At 52.0% G+C, this 15875-nt stretch overlaps 1 protein-coding gene across 1 annotated transcript in view; it reads left to right on the forward strand.

Annotated features, from left to right (window-relative positions):
* ZNF618 (zinc finger protein 618) overlaps positions 1-15875 on the forward strand; it is a 41337-nt gene that overhangs the window by 2174 nt on the left and 23288 nt on the right. The window contains exons 3-5 of the mRNA XM_089536823.1: positions 13312-13358; positions 13718-13977; positions 15095-15172. Coding sequence (XP_089392949.1) covers positions 13312-13358; positions 13718-13977; positions 15095-15172 — 385 coding nt within the window. The remainder of the gene's footprint in view (positions 1-13311; positions 13359-13717; positions 13978-15094; positions 15173-15875) is intronic.

A 15875-nucleotide genomic window follows, 5' to 3' on the forward strand; every position in this document is an offset into this window, starting at 1 on the left:
GGCCCTCCCTCCCTCCCTCCCTCCCTCATGGCAGGCCCTGCCTGCGGAAGCCCAAAGGAAAGGGCTGCAGGGAACGGAGGCCCCTCTGGACCCTGGCAGAGCCCCCTTCCTTCTTCGGGGGGGGGGGGGGGCTCTTGGACAGACCTCTCTCCCCTTTCCCCAGAACAGTCAGGGGCCCAAGGCAGACCGCAGCCGGGGTGGCTGTGGAGACGGGGCTCCTCTTCTCCAGACGCTGGGACCCCCGGGGGCCCAAGGCTGGCAGCCCTTGCCCAGGAAAGGTGCTTGCGCTGGCCTACCTTGCAGGGCCCTCTTCCTGTTGGCACGCTTCTAAGTGTGAGGGCCTCCCCTGCGTCAGAGCATGAGATGTGGCCGGTTCTCCCATTAATATTGCCATACTTGCAAATATAACAACGTTAACGCAGGTGGGCAATGCCAGTGCGTTAATTCTTCTGTTGCCATAGGTCTTGCCTTTCAAGCCCTTGTTAATGCTGTCCATGGCAGCCTGTTGCTCATGGCCTCGCTTTCAAGGGAGGCTGCCTGCGCCCGCTGGGCAAGGGGCTGCTCTTCAGATTGTGCCCTAAATGGAGCGCAGTTGGCAGCCTTATTGGGGTTTAATAGTGACTAAGCAGAGCTTTTTACAGCCCCAGCAGCCTATTAATATTTGATGTGATACCTTGGGTTTGGAAAGAAAGAGGCAAAACATACTTCAGTGGTTTCAGTGTTGTGTTCAGGTCAGTTCAGAGCCTCGTGTGGGAATGACTTCTGTCAGGACCTTTGGCTTAAGCCCTGTGCGGCGTGCGCTCCCTCCTCCCATTGCTGCCCCCGCACTACAGAAATGATCCAGGCTGACGTTGGCTTAACTGCCCTGGCTCAGTGCTGTGGGATTCTGGGAGCTGTAGTTTGTTCTGGTGCCAGAGCTAGACGTTGAGGCACAATACTGCAAATCCCATAGCATTGAGTTGAAGCGGTGCCATCTTGGATGATGCAGCCACTGTCCCCCAAAGACACAGACAAACCGGGGCCAGCTCTTTTCCAGCCGGGAAAGGACTGGGGTTTGCTGCCCGCCGGGAGAACCGCTTGTGCTGCTTGGTTCAGCCTCCGATTTGGGCTGTTAATGGAAGTTTTGGGACACTTTCTCAGAACGGAAAACGCTTCTTGCCCTGCTGTTGGGTGGGATGTAGACCAAACCCATAAAGGGCCCAGTTCTCTCCCAGTACTCCCCTGGACTGGTCCAGAAGGGTGTCTCTGGCCGCCCGGTGCCTGGGCTGCTGATGGCAAAGAGGCCTTGGCTCTCCTTAAGGCCGCTGCGACACTGGGGTTGGCGCTACGCTTGGTGGCCCACCTGGCAGGACTGCGCAGGAGGTGCCAGCGAGATGGCAATGCTTTGGAAATTGTGAAGCCCAGAAGAAAACAGACCTTTCCAGAAAATGGGGGGAAGTGTAATATCAGCCCACAGACTGAGAGTCACTTTGCCATTTGGAAAACATGAAATGTGTTATACTTTAAAATGTTTAATTTTTGTTACGAATGGAACTACAAAACCCCTCTTTGCTTTCTTCCGTTTATGACAAGCCCCCAACCCCCCCCCCCCCAAGAAAAACAGGAGGAAACGTTGCTATAAGTCAAAGAAGGTCAGTTTTTCTCTGCTGGTTCTCTCTGGTGTTAAGAGGCAGTGTTTGCCACATGGCTTTTAGAAAGGAGGTAGAAAGAGTAAATATGTGGACATGTGTCTTCAATATTTTATTATTCATTCTAAGAGTATGTTTCATGGCCCATTTTTCAGGGGAAAAGGCTTCTGGGAACAATGGGAAAGAGCCATCTTCTCCCTCTGGCCAGTTTTGCCGGGCCCTCCTGCGCTTTGGCCCCCAAAGAGCCTCCCAGTTCCGGATCCCAGGCCTTGCGTCAGGCGTCAGAGGCGCCAGGTTTAGCTAACAAACTGTTGTGTTCGCTCTTCCATTAAAAACACCTGTGATATACAGTTGGCCCTCCGCTTTTGCAGTTTTGATTAATATGTTCTCTCTGGCTCTGCCAGTTTGACCATAGAGTCACAATGGAGAACCCATACGCTTCTCTCGGCATTTGTAGGCTTTCCACTGTAGTCTTTGCCAGATGTTGGCCATAGAGGTGTGCTGGAGGACCTAGAGATTCCTAGAGAGGCAGGTGGGCAGCCAGGAGTTCATCCGGATGGCCTTTGGGGTCTTTGCTGAGAAGGATGGCTGCCCTCCTGGGGCAGAAACCTCCCACAGTGGGGACTCTTTTTCCACAGGAGAGAGTTCTTCCATTCCTACAAATGCACTGCCGTTTTGTAAAAGTAATTAGCAACATCGTGAATGCACACAGCTGCATTGGGATTTCAAAGAGGTGGCACAGATTTTGACTAGGAAGCACCCTATTTGTGAGCACAGAAACACTGTAAATGAGATGGTGGTGGCGGTGGTAAAAGGGGCGGTGGGGGGACTGTGAATTAAAGCTAAAGTGGTGCTGCCTGGCAGGGCTGAAAGGGCCATTTTTATCATGACAAAAGCCTATCCTGCCCAGCATCCCACCCGCTTGGGCCACAGCTGCCCCGTGGCCCTCCCAGCCTCCAGGGCAAGTGGGCGGGAGGTCCATGGGGTCTCTTCTCCCGGATCTCAGCCCAGCGGGGAGTTGGCGCTTGCTTTTCTCAGCGGCCAGAGCTCAGGGCAGGCACCTAACCACTGCCCCACCTGCTGAGTCTACCTGGGTAAATTACAATCCCTGGACTTTGAGGAATCCCTTTGCCTTTGTACGTTTATGAGTACTTGGCAAAGAAAACACCTCAGCATGAATAAATCAAAGACAGTAATTTTGCATCTCAAGACACCCAAACTGCCAGGAAGGGGTCCGCTGAGAAAAGGGGCTGGGGAAAGGAAACCAAGGCTGGCCATTTCCATGTAGCTTGCCTGCTATGTAGCTTTTAGAAATGAGGTATCAGGAGTAATTATTTTATTGTTTTATATTATTATTCTTTCTAAAAGAGCATTCCATAATCCCCTTTCCTTCATTTTTGGGGGAGAAAGGGGGAAAGTAACATTTGCCCCAAAGTTTTCTGCCCTCTCCCCAGGGCCTTCCCATCTCTGCCTGTAACTGAATGGTGGCGCTGGATGGTTGTCTGTGTGCGGCTGTGTGGCAGAAAGGATGCCTGGCCTGAACAATCGGGGCCAAGCGCTCTTGGTGGCTGGAGGGCCTTTCCGTGGCCATTTGGAGGCCCTGGCGGCCCCCGTGGCACCTTGGAGCTCCCGGCCGGAGCGGAGGGTGCTGAGGTGGCTGGGTCAGAAGGCAGTCGCTGTGGGCGGAAGGTGGGCCCTGGCCACGGATGCATGGGGGTCCTGGCGCGTGGCCTGGCACTGCCGGTCTAGGGGCGTTGGTGTGGGGGCACCGGGGGTGGAGGGCCACAGGTCTTTTTAAGGACAGGTCTTGGGGGCAGGAGGGGGCAGTCTCCTGAGCCGCCTTTCTGGTGCCATCTGCCCCCCCAAAGGACGGAACAGCGCAAAGTCCTTCATGTGGCGGAATGCGCGTGAACGCTGCAACAGTTCAGGGCAGTGTGGAAAGGTTGGGCCCTGCAGTTTGGCAGTCTGTTTTGCTTAGGAAAGGCCTTGCCCAGCCCCTCAGGGCCAGGGGCTTTTCTGGGGCGGCGGCGGCGGAGGGTTTGCTCTCTCTCAGGTGCAGCCGCTCAGAATTGCCCACCAAACCTTCTGCAGCATAAGCCCAGGCGGTTTTCCCTCTCTGCACTTGCATGACAGAAGTCTCTGTGTTACACTTAATAGACAGTTAAATCGGATTTTGGCTATGCAGATCTTGGAGTCTGCTGTAACATCAATGGAAATTGGTGCGTTCAGCAAACAAAAACCCTTTAAATTTTTAATTTCCTTTTTCACGTTTCAGGGTTTCAAACTGTAACCTGATTTCTTAGAGTTCTACAGCAATGTATGAATTTGTAAAATATGAACACAATAAATGAATTTAAAGTATTTTCTAAACGCAAAGGGAAAAAATTCTCCCCTCAAAGACGTTGCTTCGTGATTGCGAAGAGCGGTTGCGTAGCGAGGAAGCCGCAAGTGGAAGCGCAGCCTTTCGTTCACCAGGCCTGACTTTTATTCCGAGGTTTTGTTTGGGACGAGGAACAGTCATGGACAGTACTTTTTTATTAGGAATAGCGGGTTATGATCCTGCGCTGTGCCTTCGGTGGCAAACCGCATCTGCCCCTTGGCAGACCTTGGGGTCCTGGGGTCTCTGCAATGGCAGGAGAGGGAAGTGGCGCCTGCCGGGCAACTCATTTGCGTGCCTCGCGCAGAGAGGGGTGGAAACGCGCATTCCCCGCTCAGGAATCTGCTGCTGCAAGTTGCCATTCCTCCGTTACATTTCCATCCTTTACTCCACAGCAATTTGGGATTGAGGGGCAAGAGAAATCCTTTCGAGTTTCTTCTCTAAGCTTTCAGCAGAAGAGGAGGTATGGTTGTGGTTGCTGCGGCTGCTGCTGTTGGCATTGTTCTGTGTTGCTCTGTGCCATCCGTACAACAGCCCTGTGAGGCGGAACAGGCAGGCGAGAGCTCTGCCCCTTTTGAGAGGGGCAGGGTGAAGGCCAAGCTTCCTGTTCCTTGCAGATGGGGCCGCGATCCCCACACACCTCCCTCCCTGAGAGGAGACAACATTGGTTTCAATGGGACTTGGTTTCTGAGTCAAAGATAGGATTGTGGCGTGATTTTTAAAAAGCTTTTAAAATCAGCTGACAGTGATTAATATTTTTAGAGCTGCAGGTTTAAAGCCAGGACCCTTTCACTAGTTGAACCGAAGGGGTTGGACCCGGCGCAGAGCGTGTCGGGGCTGGAAACCATTGCATTTGCGGAGCCATTTCTATCGATCCTTGAGCCGGCAGATGGTCTGACACACAAGTGGGGAAGGGGCAGAGGGTCTCCCTGCCCTCCTCTTGCCTGCTTCCCGCCAGAGACGGCTGCCATGGGGCCAAGTGCTCCCCCATGGCAAGATGCCCCAGCTGCCTGCCGCCACCCACAACGACAGATCTGCTGCCCCCATTGCCAAGCAGCTCTGCCGCAAACGGGCTCCCATGCTTCATGCCTCCCCCCGCAAGGTGTCGTGGGCAAAGAACTTGGAAACAGGACCAGCCCACAGGCGACCCCCTTTGTGGCTCCCACATGTCTTACTGGCCTTCTCCTAGGAAGATGCCCAGGGTGTGTGGGTCCTGACTGGGAGCACCGCTTGTGGGAGGCCCAAGCCCCTTGGGGCAGAGAAGGGGAAGGCTGCTTCCTGGCTCTGGGGCCCCTGGCCCTTTTGGGGGTCTTTGGCCCGCTGCCCAGCCCTTGCAACCCTCCCACGGTGTGCTGCATGTCCATCCGGGTGCTGTGGCTTTGGGGCTGGGGGGCTCATGTGGGGCGGGGGGCAGGCCCTTCCTCTGGCTCTCACTTTAGTCTTTGGCTGAAAGGCTCGGCAGGCACCTGCCTCTCTGGGAGGAAGCCGGGTTGGGCTTTGGCCTTTAAGGATGTTTGGGAATCTCTCTGCAAACAGTTACGTATGCAACCTGCGTTTCCTCCTCTTCCCAAAACAGGGATGTGAGGCAGCTCAGGGCAAGGGGCTGTAAACAAGGTACCAACAAAAGCATAGAAGGCTATTCTGTTGTGATGCTGTTAAACAGATTATATTATTACAACACAGTTGCATAGGATGTGATTTCAAAAGGCCTGGGTGTTCAAAGCCCCTTCCTTTGTCAGTGAGTCAGTAGGCCGAAGCCCACCAGAATGTCTTTAGAAGTTCTTTGCCGGTTGGCAGGAGGCGTCCCGGTGGGGGGCCTCCTGGCCTGGAGACCCATCACTTGGGAGCAGCCACCAGGAAGGCCTCCAGCTGGCCAGGAGGAGCGCCATCGGAGCAGCTGGACAGACCAGCAGCCTTTGGGGAGGAAGAATTGGCAGGGAAAGGCAGCTGCACTCCATTGTTTGTGGGGCGGCCCTTGAAGAGGCGCAGGAACTTCAGCTGGCCCAAAGAACCTCCTCCGGAGCACAGGACTCCCTTGCGACAGCCATGGCTGCTGGGCTGCTGATTCCCAGGGCCAGGCATGGCCTCTCAGCCCCAGGCAGCTCTGGCCAGGCTCTCTGAAGGGCCGCGGCATGGTCACAAGCGTCCTGCCGGGCCCCGGGGCCCTTGCCTTGGTCCAGCAAGAACCAGAGGCCCATCGGGCTGGGAAGGCGGGAGAGGCTGCTTGGTGGCTGCTCCTGGGCTTTAGAACTCAACAAAGCCAAGCTGACTCCCCCTTTGGCCTTCTTTTGTCCCGACAGGCTTCTGGGAAAGGGCTTTTAATGGGGTGATTCTCTGTTTTGTTTCTTGTCTTTTTGTGGATATGTGTTTAAGTGGTTGGGTTTTGTTTTAATTCTGCAGAACAATTAATTATATTTTAACATTCATTTTTGGCTGTTTTTATCTCTCGCTGTTTTAACTCTATTTGTTGTTAGTTTTGGTACCTGTGTGCATTCTTCCTGCATATCTTACCTGTGGCTACTTGGAAATTTGGCTTGCTAGCCCATCTGCCCTTGCTCTGGCCGGCAGCTTGGCTTCCAAGTCCCAGCAGCCCTAGCAGCCATCCAGCAGCAACGCAGAGAAGGGTTTCGATGCCTGGTGTTTTCTGTGTTGCCTTCGTTTATAGTGTAGTGGTTGGGATCAATTAATGGATTATTTGAGTTTTAACGTTGTCTAAATGGACCTGACCTTCCTATTTTCAGTTCTGTTGAATCATACCAGTGGGGCATTTACACTCTTGTCCTTTCTAAGAGCGAGAGAAAAACAAAATGGACTTGAGGCAGTTTTCATTTTTCAAGCTTCACCGCAGGGATACCGTTGTGGCCTGATGCTACTGCAAGAGAAGATGGTTTTGTTGTTTGCCTTGTAAAGAGGTGTATTGCGTGGCTAGATTGTGAGGGAGTTGCATCATTTCAGGGTCCCAGGTGATGAGCAGCTCAGTGGGCAGCCGGTCCTCTGGCTTGGATGGGTAGGGCCCTTTGTGTCCATACGGTGCCATGGCCTTCATGTGCAAACGTTGCAAGATAGGCCCACAAGAGAAATGGTGAAGTAATGCTTTCCCTGCTTCCACATTTAAAAACATGTTTAATCCATTTGCTCTTGTGAGCCTGCATGACGTTGCCCAGAGCATCCCTCCTGTTGTTGCTTATTAAGATTGGGGGCAGTGAGCAGTTTGGCTCCCCTTTCCTGCATTGGAGGAAGGGGTCAGTTTCCAGGCTGGATGGAGGAAGACTCCTGGCAGGAGTGGGGGGGCAGAGGCGCATGCTTACGCATATCCGTGGCCAGCGGAGGAAGCGCGCTGTCCGTTGCCTGGCATTGGCGTAGCCATAATCCGTATACCCCACCTTTGGTCCTGGGATACATGCAGCACATTATAAAATTGTTTTAATTGGTTTAAATTGCCTGACTTAATCTATTTTAGTCTTTTAAAATTGCTGTTATAATTTAATGTTTTACGTTGTAAGCTGCCCTGAGATGGTTGGCTATAGGGCAGTCTATTAGTATTTTATAAATGAATGAAGAGATGCAGGAAAAATGGGGAAAAGCCCAGTAAGCCCAGTATCACATGGGCGATGAGCAGATGCCAGAAGCAGCAGCTTTCTCAAGGAGAGCACCTGCCTTTAGAAAAGAAAGTGCTCTTGTCCAAAGCCTGGAAAAGAGACGGCAGAAGTCTAGTGGCAGAGGATGGTCTGGTGGCTCTGCTGGCCTTTCCTCTGATGGATTCCCCTCCTGTTTCACAAAATCCCACCCACTCATTTGGCCGCCAAGATGGCTGCTGGCCATCTGGACACGAGAGCAGCCCCTTTCAGCCAGCAAACGTTTACCAAGGATAAGTTCCTTTTGGTATCTTTAGCTGTTGCTTTTGAGGGGCTGGGGGTGAGGCCAAAGATTGCCCCACAGCCGGACAGGTGCTTTCTGTACCTGGGATGTGGCAAAACTATGGTCCAAATCAGACACACACACCCCCGAACCAGGTCTCAAAGCACTGGAGCCAGTGGGGTCACTACACACGTGGGCATGGGCGCATGGGCGCATGCACAAGTGCAGGCAGGTCCCCTGAGCCTCATGTTATTAAGCCTCTGCACTAGCTCCCAAAATACAGTATTAATGAAAATGCAATTATTAACACTAGAATACCAACGCAGCAAAAAGTCACTTGATCTGATCTAAAACCTGTGATTTCTTCCCCTTCACCACCACCATTTTTGCACACACCTCACTTTCCGCCTTTCAAAGCCAACACTGGATAGAAACACCCTTTCCAATGAATTCTGATTTTATTTCCATTTTGGTAAACTTGAAGTTTGCTTATTTTATCCCTGCTTGGGAAATTAATTGCAGGGTATTTATAGCTTTTGTGGTTGTCCAAAGGGAGTTATTTTGCGACAAGGATTTCTGAGATTTCCGCATTCGGCCTGGCCTTTTCCCTGGCTCTTTTTAAAGACGACTATCTTAGTCTTTCTTTTGCCCTATAATTTTTGTTCCATCTTTAATTTAATGCGAAGAAAAACATTGTGCCTCCCGGATCCTCCTCTTGATGCCGGTGGCGCCTGATGATGCTCCACCGCCTCCTTCTTTTAGGGGCAGCTGCCATTCTGTAGGATCTGAGGACCTTGTTTTGGGAGGTTTTGGGAGGTTGCGGAGCTGCTTGGCTTGAGGCTGCTGTCTGGGTCTGCTCACCCATTGGGCGAACGCTGCTGGGCCCAATGGGTCGTCCCTCCAAACGCTGGCACCCCTCTTTGCCAGAGGGCTTCCATGGGGCTGGTGTGGGAGGGGAGAGGCGGGCGTGCCTCTTTCGTTGCTTCTCAGGCAGCTATAGGTCTGGTTGTGGGGCTCTGAGCCTGTGGAGGGGCTGCGTGTCACGCCATTGCGAACCCACAGTATTTGGGGGGCTCCTGTAGCCACTGACTCCCCATTTTAAAAATAAAATCTGCAAATACTTCTTCTCTTCCCCCAATCAGTGGTTTGAAATCCTGGTTGAAATAGCTTTACTTTGGGCCAGGGGTAGGCAATCTTTTTGAGCGGGGGGCCGGGTTGCTGTCCCTCAGACAACTGGAGGGCCGAAGCCAAAAAATAAAAAAATAAATATTTTTTTTAAAAAATGAAATATATAAATAAACCAGGACAAATGTAGGACAAAATTTTCAAATGGAAGACACTTTTTTTAAAAAATGGAGGACACGTGAAAAAATTTGCTGATTTTTTAAAAAAATGTTAATATAAATGCATGTTTCGGAGGCTTCTATAGACAATTGCTCCCCAAAGGCCCCGGCGGCAATCAGTGGCAGGACCGGGCTGGGGCCGGTCCCAAGGCCTCGCCGGGCCGCATCCGGCCCGCGGGCCGCAGGTTGCCTACCCCTGCTTTGGGCCATTGCATCCAATGTCTCTGGGAAGATGGGCGCATCTTCCAGCCTTGTGCTCTAGGATGGGGGCTTGGCCCTTGGCCATGGAGGCATCTAGGGTTGAGGAAGCCCCATTATTTGTTGCCAATGGGGGTGCTTCCAGAGCAGGCTGAGCCGTCCGTGGCCTTGGCCGGGTCCTCCGTAGGACACAGTCCCCAGAGCTCCTCAGATCCATTTAAGCGTGGCAGCAGCGGCAGCAGCAACGTGGGTCAGTTGGGGGGCATTAAATCTGGCAATTTTCTAGTCCTCTGGTTTTGGTGATAAGTTACATATTTTGGTTAATAGTTCAGCAAGTTCGCACCTGAGTTCCCTGAAGCTCCCTTGGCTCTGGGGCCTGTTACTTTTTAACTTGCCAGATGTGAAACCTCATCCTTGGGAGCTTGTATTTTGGTAAAGGCTCTGCCCCACCAGGAAGAAGCCCCAGCTGGGCATGCCGGCATGTCCTTCCCTTCCCTTGGCCAAGGGCTCCTTCTCCAGATGCTTTGTCCCATGGCACTGTTAGGCACTGTTGCTGTTTTTGAAAGACCCCACTCAAAGTCACCATGCTGACCCAGACAGGATGGCTCTCTGAGGTGCTGCTGCTCGTGCCTTCTCCCCTCATGCTCTCTTGTCTTGACTGATGTACTTTTATGCACTGACACTCCCCCACCGAATGTGCCATTCGCTTGACGTGTGGACGCATGAACTGCCAGCTTAACCGTGGAGTCACCTGCTGGGTTCCCGGGGGAAGAAGTCTCAGGGGCCACCAAGGAAAGTAAGGGCGCACGTTCTGGCACATTGATGCCTGTCTGAACTAGTTGAGCAGCTAGATCCCTCTTGGAAAAGAGATGAGTGGGAGGCCAGAATTTGTCCCTCACTGCTCTGAATTACCATTGTCAAGTCTGCAGAAATTGGCCTGTGGGTTTTTAAGGAGGGTCTGGTGAAGGTTGGATTATTGTGAGGGGGAAGCATCTTGTGGCATGTGATGATTGGGCCACGGTTGATGCGGGAGAGGGGTCTCTCTTTGGTGGCTGAGAAGGCAAAGCGTCTCCTCCTCCTCCTCCGCTTCTGAGATGGCTTCTGCCATGTTTGCCCCTTGCAGATGTTTGCCATGTATTGTGTTGTGGCTCTGGCACAATCTGGATGCTTTCAGTTAACTATTCCAACGAACTTGCTTTATAAGCCGCTTTGCTTATTTTATGCAGAAAGGGGGATTGGAAATACTCCTTGTGGCTAGCTGGCCGGTCCCCTCGAAGTCCGGAGCATGGAGACAGTGGCTTCTCCAGCTGGACCTTTGCTCTGACCTGATCGTGGGGGGCTCTTCCCACATCCTCTCCTCTGCCGCCTGAAGCAGTGGCACAAGGGGTATCTCTGGGTGCCTCCAGGGCAGGACTGCCACCCATGGCCCCCGAGGTGGGTTGCAGGGTAGAGGCCTTCATGCGTTGGTTCTGGTGTTTTCAAGCAAAAGGTGGACAGAGTTTTAAATGCTTGTTATTTTAATAATAAGTTGTTACGGTTTTTTAGTCAATTTTTAAAAAATTCCAAAATACCTCTGAGAATATTCTAGGCAAATAGAGTGAGGACATTGCTAGTTGCAGCATTTGTTTGTTTACTTGTAAAGTGCTGCCGTTTGTACCACCAGTGTGCAAAAGTTGCGCCTGGCCTGGCCTGGCGTGGCCACAGTTCCACTTCCAGGCTCTGGATCATTTTGCCTGCTGCAGCCTTCTTTTTATGGCTGGGAAATCTCAGCTTGCAAAGTTTTTGACGTGATGCTTAAAATATTAACTGATATTGCACTTTCTTTCTTTCTTTCTTTCTTTCTTTCTTTCTTTCTTTTTCTTTGTGTTATTGGTATTCCTTTAAGATTTCAGAATTGCGCCAATGCACTGGAAGTGACCTCTATAATTTTTGAATTAAGAATTTATGCCATCTTGAAATTTATGAAACATTTCAGCATGAAAGAGAGCCTTTTTCCCTGAGGGAAATTGGGCCATAAATCACCCTTTTGGCTTTGGGTCTGCTGCCCTGCGGCAGCCAGAGACAGGGCTGCCCCCCACTTCTTTCTGGGGCGTCATCACAGAAGACGCTCGGCCTCCAGCTCCCACTCGCTAGAATTTTTAATTTTAGCTGTTTCTGCTTGGATTTATTTCCAATATTCCAGCCTGGCTTTTCAATTTCCTCAGTTATTAAATTTTAATTCAGTGCATTAGCATTTAAATTAAAAAGGGGGGCTATTTTATCGAACTCGCTTTTCCTGCCGCCCCTGAATTGGCTGGTTTCTGCCGTTCTCACACAAAAAAGTGAAATGTAGCCAGACTCCTAATGTGCATTTACAAAAATTCTGAAATAAAAAATATCAAGGTTTGAAATAATATTGCTTTCGGAGAAAGGCCTCTTGCCCTCGTCTCTGTGTCTCTGCAAAGGGGGCACTCTGGGACACAGCAGGCTTTTCTTTAAAGGGAGATGAGTTTACAATTACAAGCCATTAATTGAAAACACAAATTTATCAGCAAAGATTTATCAATGTGTCTGACATTTGCTGGCGCTGTGCCGGCGTTTCGTCCGAGGCCGGTGCGGACGGTCTCCCTCGCAGGGCTGCGGGGCAGAATGGGCCTTTTCTTGCTGGGCAGGAGAGACCCTGCCCCACGCCTACGGAAGGGTCTTGGGAGGACATGATGGAGGAGCTTCAGGGCCTTGGTGTGGGCAGTTGACCCATGGAGGCCCAGGCTCAGGGCTGGAGGTCCCTCTCTGGCCTTTACCTTCCGGACTGCATACCCCATTGGCAGCCTCCTCCAGCCCCACACACTGCTTTGGGGGCTGCAGCTCCCAACATGGCCAGCGCTTGGGGAGCCTGGGGCTATGACACGTCTGTGCCAAGGGCTACTGGTCCAAGGCTGGCCAGGCAGATGGGCAGCCGCCTGCTGGGCTTTCCAGCAGAAGTCTTGCCCATCTGCCCTCCCAGGAGACGCCGCTCTGGGAACGGCGTGCGGTTGACTGCTGGATGTCCGTTCTCCGTGTTTCCTAGATAGTCCTGTTTGGTTTCCCCTTTCCCCTGAACTCTTGGTCTGCTTAGGCAATTCTCTGTGAAAGAGAAACCTCTGACTCTATGAGAGTTTGGCTACTAGAAACAGGAATGGGCTACTGACTTGGTTCTTTTTTTTACAGGACTTTTGGCAAGAGCTTCCATCTTGAGTTTCTTGGCCAGGGGGATGAGATGGAGGGCGGTTTCGTCCATATTGTGTCCCTTTGCCGCAGGTTGGGGGGAGCTGCAGGCAGAGCTCCAAAGCAGTCTTCTCCCCAGATCCTATGGGGATCTTGAGAGGCCCTTGGCCAGGGCTCCTGTGCTTTCAGGCTGCTTGGTGGACTAGGGACCAGGAGGCTGAGCATTTTCACTTTCATCATAAACAATGGGAGAGAAATTGCTTAATGTTGTGCTAAATACACACACAATTTAAAACAGTCTGGCATTATCATAACTGTACTCAAATATGGTTAGTTTTATCACACACACACGCATGAGTGTATTGATAAAGGTAGTTGTCCTACTGGGAGCACAGTGTCGTTCAGTAGTCTCCTGTCTTCTCATTTTATTCCAGCATTCAAAATGGGTCCTGTATTCCTTGCAAGATTTCACAATACAGTAGCCCCTCCATTTTTGCAGGGGACTTGTTCCAGACCCCCCTCCCTGGAAAAATGGAAAATCGCCAATATTCAGGCCCCATTTTGTTCCGTTCCATTTGCCGCCCACGAACGGGTGAGGGATGCGGATTCGAAGTCTGCAAAAATGGAGGGGCAACTGTACTTTAATGTTCTCCCTCTTTAAAAACAAGAGCATGGTATCATCTGTTAAGAAATCTAATCTCGCTGCCCCACCTTTTCCCTCCAGGCCGAGGGGAGCAGCAGCAGCGTTGGGACCAGAGCTTCCACAAACAGGTATGCGCCTGGATCATGTTTTGCAGTTTGTTAGACCCCCATTTAGCATTCCTGGGTGACAGTCCTAGAGTGATAGAGTTGGAAGAGACTGTAAGGGTAACCTATTCCACCCCCTTAAGCCATGCGTTTCTGGCGTATCTGATGGGGAGCAGAGCCGGGGGAGCCTATTCTTCCAGGGAAACACACATGGGGGTGGCCATTGGCCAGCCAAGGGTGCCACACTTTGTGTGCCGGTTGGGCCTGACTTGCCAAGGGTTGGCTCCCTGACTGGCGTTGTGCTCACAGCAATAGCATGCCGGGGAGCCTTTGCATCACTTGAGTCTGACACAAGGCCTTCCTCTGTTTTCTCTCCCGCACAGGGAGCGGCTGAAGAGGACCCAGAAGAGCATGAAGGCGGAGGGCTCCGAGTCGGCCGCCTCTCAGTCCTCGCACAGCAAGGAGACAGTGACAACCATGACGGAGGTTAAAGTGAAGACGGAGGTCCCAGATGACTACATCCAGGAGGTGATCTGGCAAGACGACGCCAAAGATTCCAAGAAGAGCCTGAAGGACGGGGCCGGTGAGGTGCCGGCAGAGATCTGTGTGGTGATCGGTGGAGTCCGCAACCAGCAGACGCTCGGTAAGCGTGGCCAGTGGCTGCTGGGACTCCCTTTTCTTGGAGAGGGCTGGACTGGGGGTCCCTCTGTGGGAATCAGGAGAACCCCTTCCTTGCTGGGTTTTAGGCTCAGACGCTGTGGCTTCTGGGGACGAAGTCGCTTAATCGCTTGCTGTGGGGCTCAATGCTGCCACGTGGAGAAAACATGAGCACCAAACCAGCTGGAAAGGACCACCTTTGCCCCACCCCAATTCCCTTAGTCGAAGGTAGTGCCAATGTGCAGATCCATTACAACTATCCATACTGGCCCATAACTGCAGCAGTGGTTTCAAAGGGGAAAAGTGAACTCTTTCATTTGGTGGGGGTGGCTGCATCTCAAGGGTTGCAGTTTCAGAGGCGGGGGTCTTCCTGTGTCTGAGCCGGGCAGATGGTTGGGCAAGAGGGTGGGAGGTGCCCCACAGGATGGAGCCCCTGGCAGGGTAAGGTGGGCATGAGAAAATGCCCAGGGGAAGCTTCACAGGGGAAGTGGTCTGTTTCCCAGCAGAGAGGGTCCTGTCCTCCTGTAATCTGGGTTTAGCTCCTCCTATTTGCTCCTGTAGGCAGGGACAATAAACAAAAGACCGGCCCCTATATAGGGAGGAGCTAGCCCCCCTGAGCCTCAGTCTTGTTCCTGCCTATGCTCCTAGCAGGATGTTCTCTTCGAGCCAGCGAAGTTTTTCCTTTCTGCGAAAGCGGTTTGAGAGTTTTCTTGGCCTTCCCTTCTTCTCCTCTCTCCTGCCTTTCCCCCCTTCCTTGGTGGTGGCTATGGCAGAGGACCCTGAGAGCATGGGTGAAGGGCCATCCTTAACCCAGGCTTCCCTAGCTCAGGGTCTGCCAGCTCAACAGAGGGAGCTGGCTTCAGAGGGAGACCCTTTGGGATGTGTTTGCTGTTGCTCTGCAGCTTCTTTACTACAGCCTTGGAAGCATGAAGAAGACTTAAAATGGCAAGGGCTCCCAGGATTGGTCTTGGCTTTGCCAATGACTCTCCCTTTCCTCCAAAGCTGCCCCCTTTCATGGTGGGAGCCTGGGACTTTGGTTTAGGGACTGGGGCCATAATGTTGCCGCTGCTCATCTAATATGTCTATGTGTGTGTGTTTTTCAGGATCTTATGAGTGTGGGATCTGTGGAAAGAAATACAAGTATTACAACTGTTTCCAGACCCATGTTCGGGCACACAGAGGTAATGGTCTCCTGTTTTATGCCTGCACACTGTCAGGAGCTTAAATTGTTAGGGGCTTCCCTCCCCACCCCTGCCCCGGTTCAGTGCACTTTTAGGCAGGACTTGTTTTCATAATCAGGTTCCCAGGATGTTCCTCCATCCATCCTTCTTTTCTCAAAAGCCTCAAAAGAGCATGTGCTAGAGCTAACTGAGGATCTCACACAAAGTAGAGAGCAGGCTTTGGAGCTCAAAGAATGCTCCTTAAACATTCCAAAAGGGAATGAGAAAGCAGAGAGAGAGAGAGAGAGAGAGAGAGAGAGAGAGAGAGAGAGAAAGAAACTGGATATTTAGAATAGTCACTGAGACTGTATTTCATGACAGTCTTAAGATGGAGGGCTGAAGGTGTTGGGTAGACTTGACCATGTTAGGATGTACTCCGGAGAGGCCCAGGCATCCCCCGGGGCTACAGAGGCAAAAAGACTGATGACCCCTCGCCAGCAAGGGCTGCCAGGCGGACAGGATCGTCCAGGCCTCCTGTCAGCCAGAAAGCCAAAGCGGAGAGAAAAGCAATGGCCTTCCTGTTGGCAAAGCTGGCAGAGGACAGTGGTGGTGGCTGACAGTTGCTCCGCTACCCTCAGCATCAGGTCCTTCCTTTTTTCTGATCCATCAAATGGCATGTGTTGAGGATGTTGGCCCTCTTCCTTGCTGGGCAGCCATGTTCCCC

Source organism: Sceloporus occidentalis, unplaced genomic scaffold, assembly GCF_023333645.1.
Source record: "Sceloporus occidentalis isolate IW3139 unplaced genomic scaffold, rSceOcc1.0.p SCAF_8, whole genome shotgun sequence".
In the NCBI taxonomy this organism is placed as follows: Eukaryota; Metazoa; Chordata; class Lepidosauria; order Squamata; family Phrynosomatidae; genus Sceloporus; species Sceloporus occidentalis.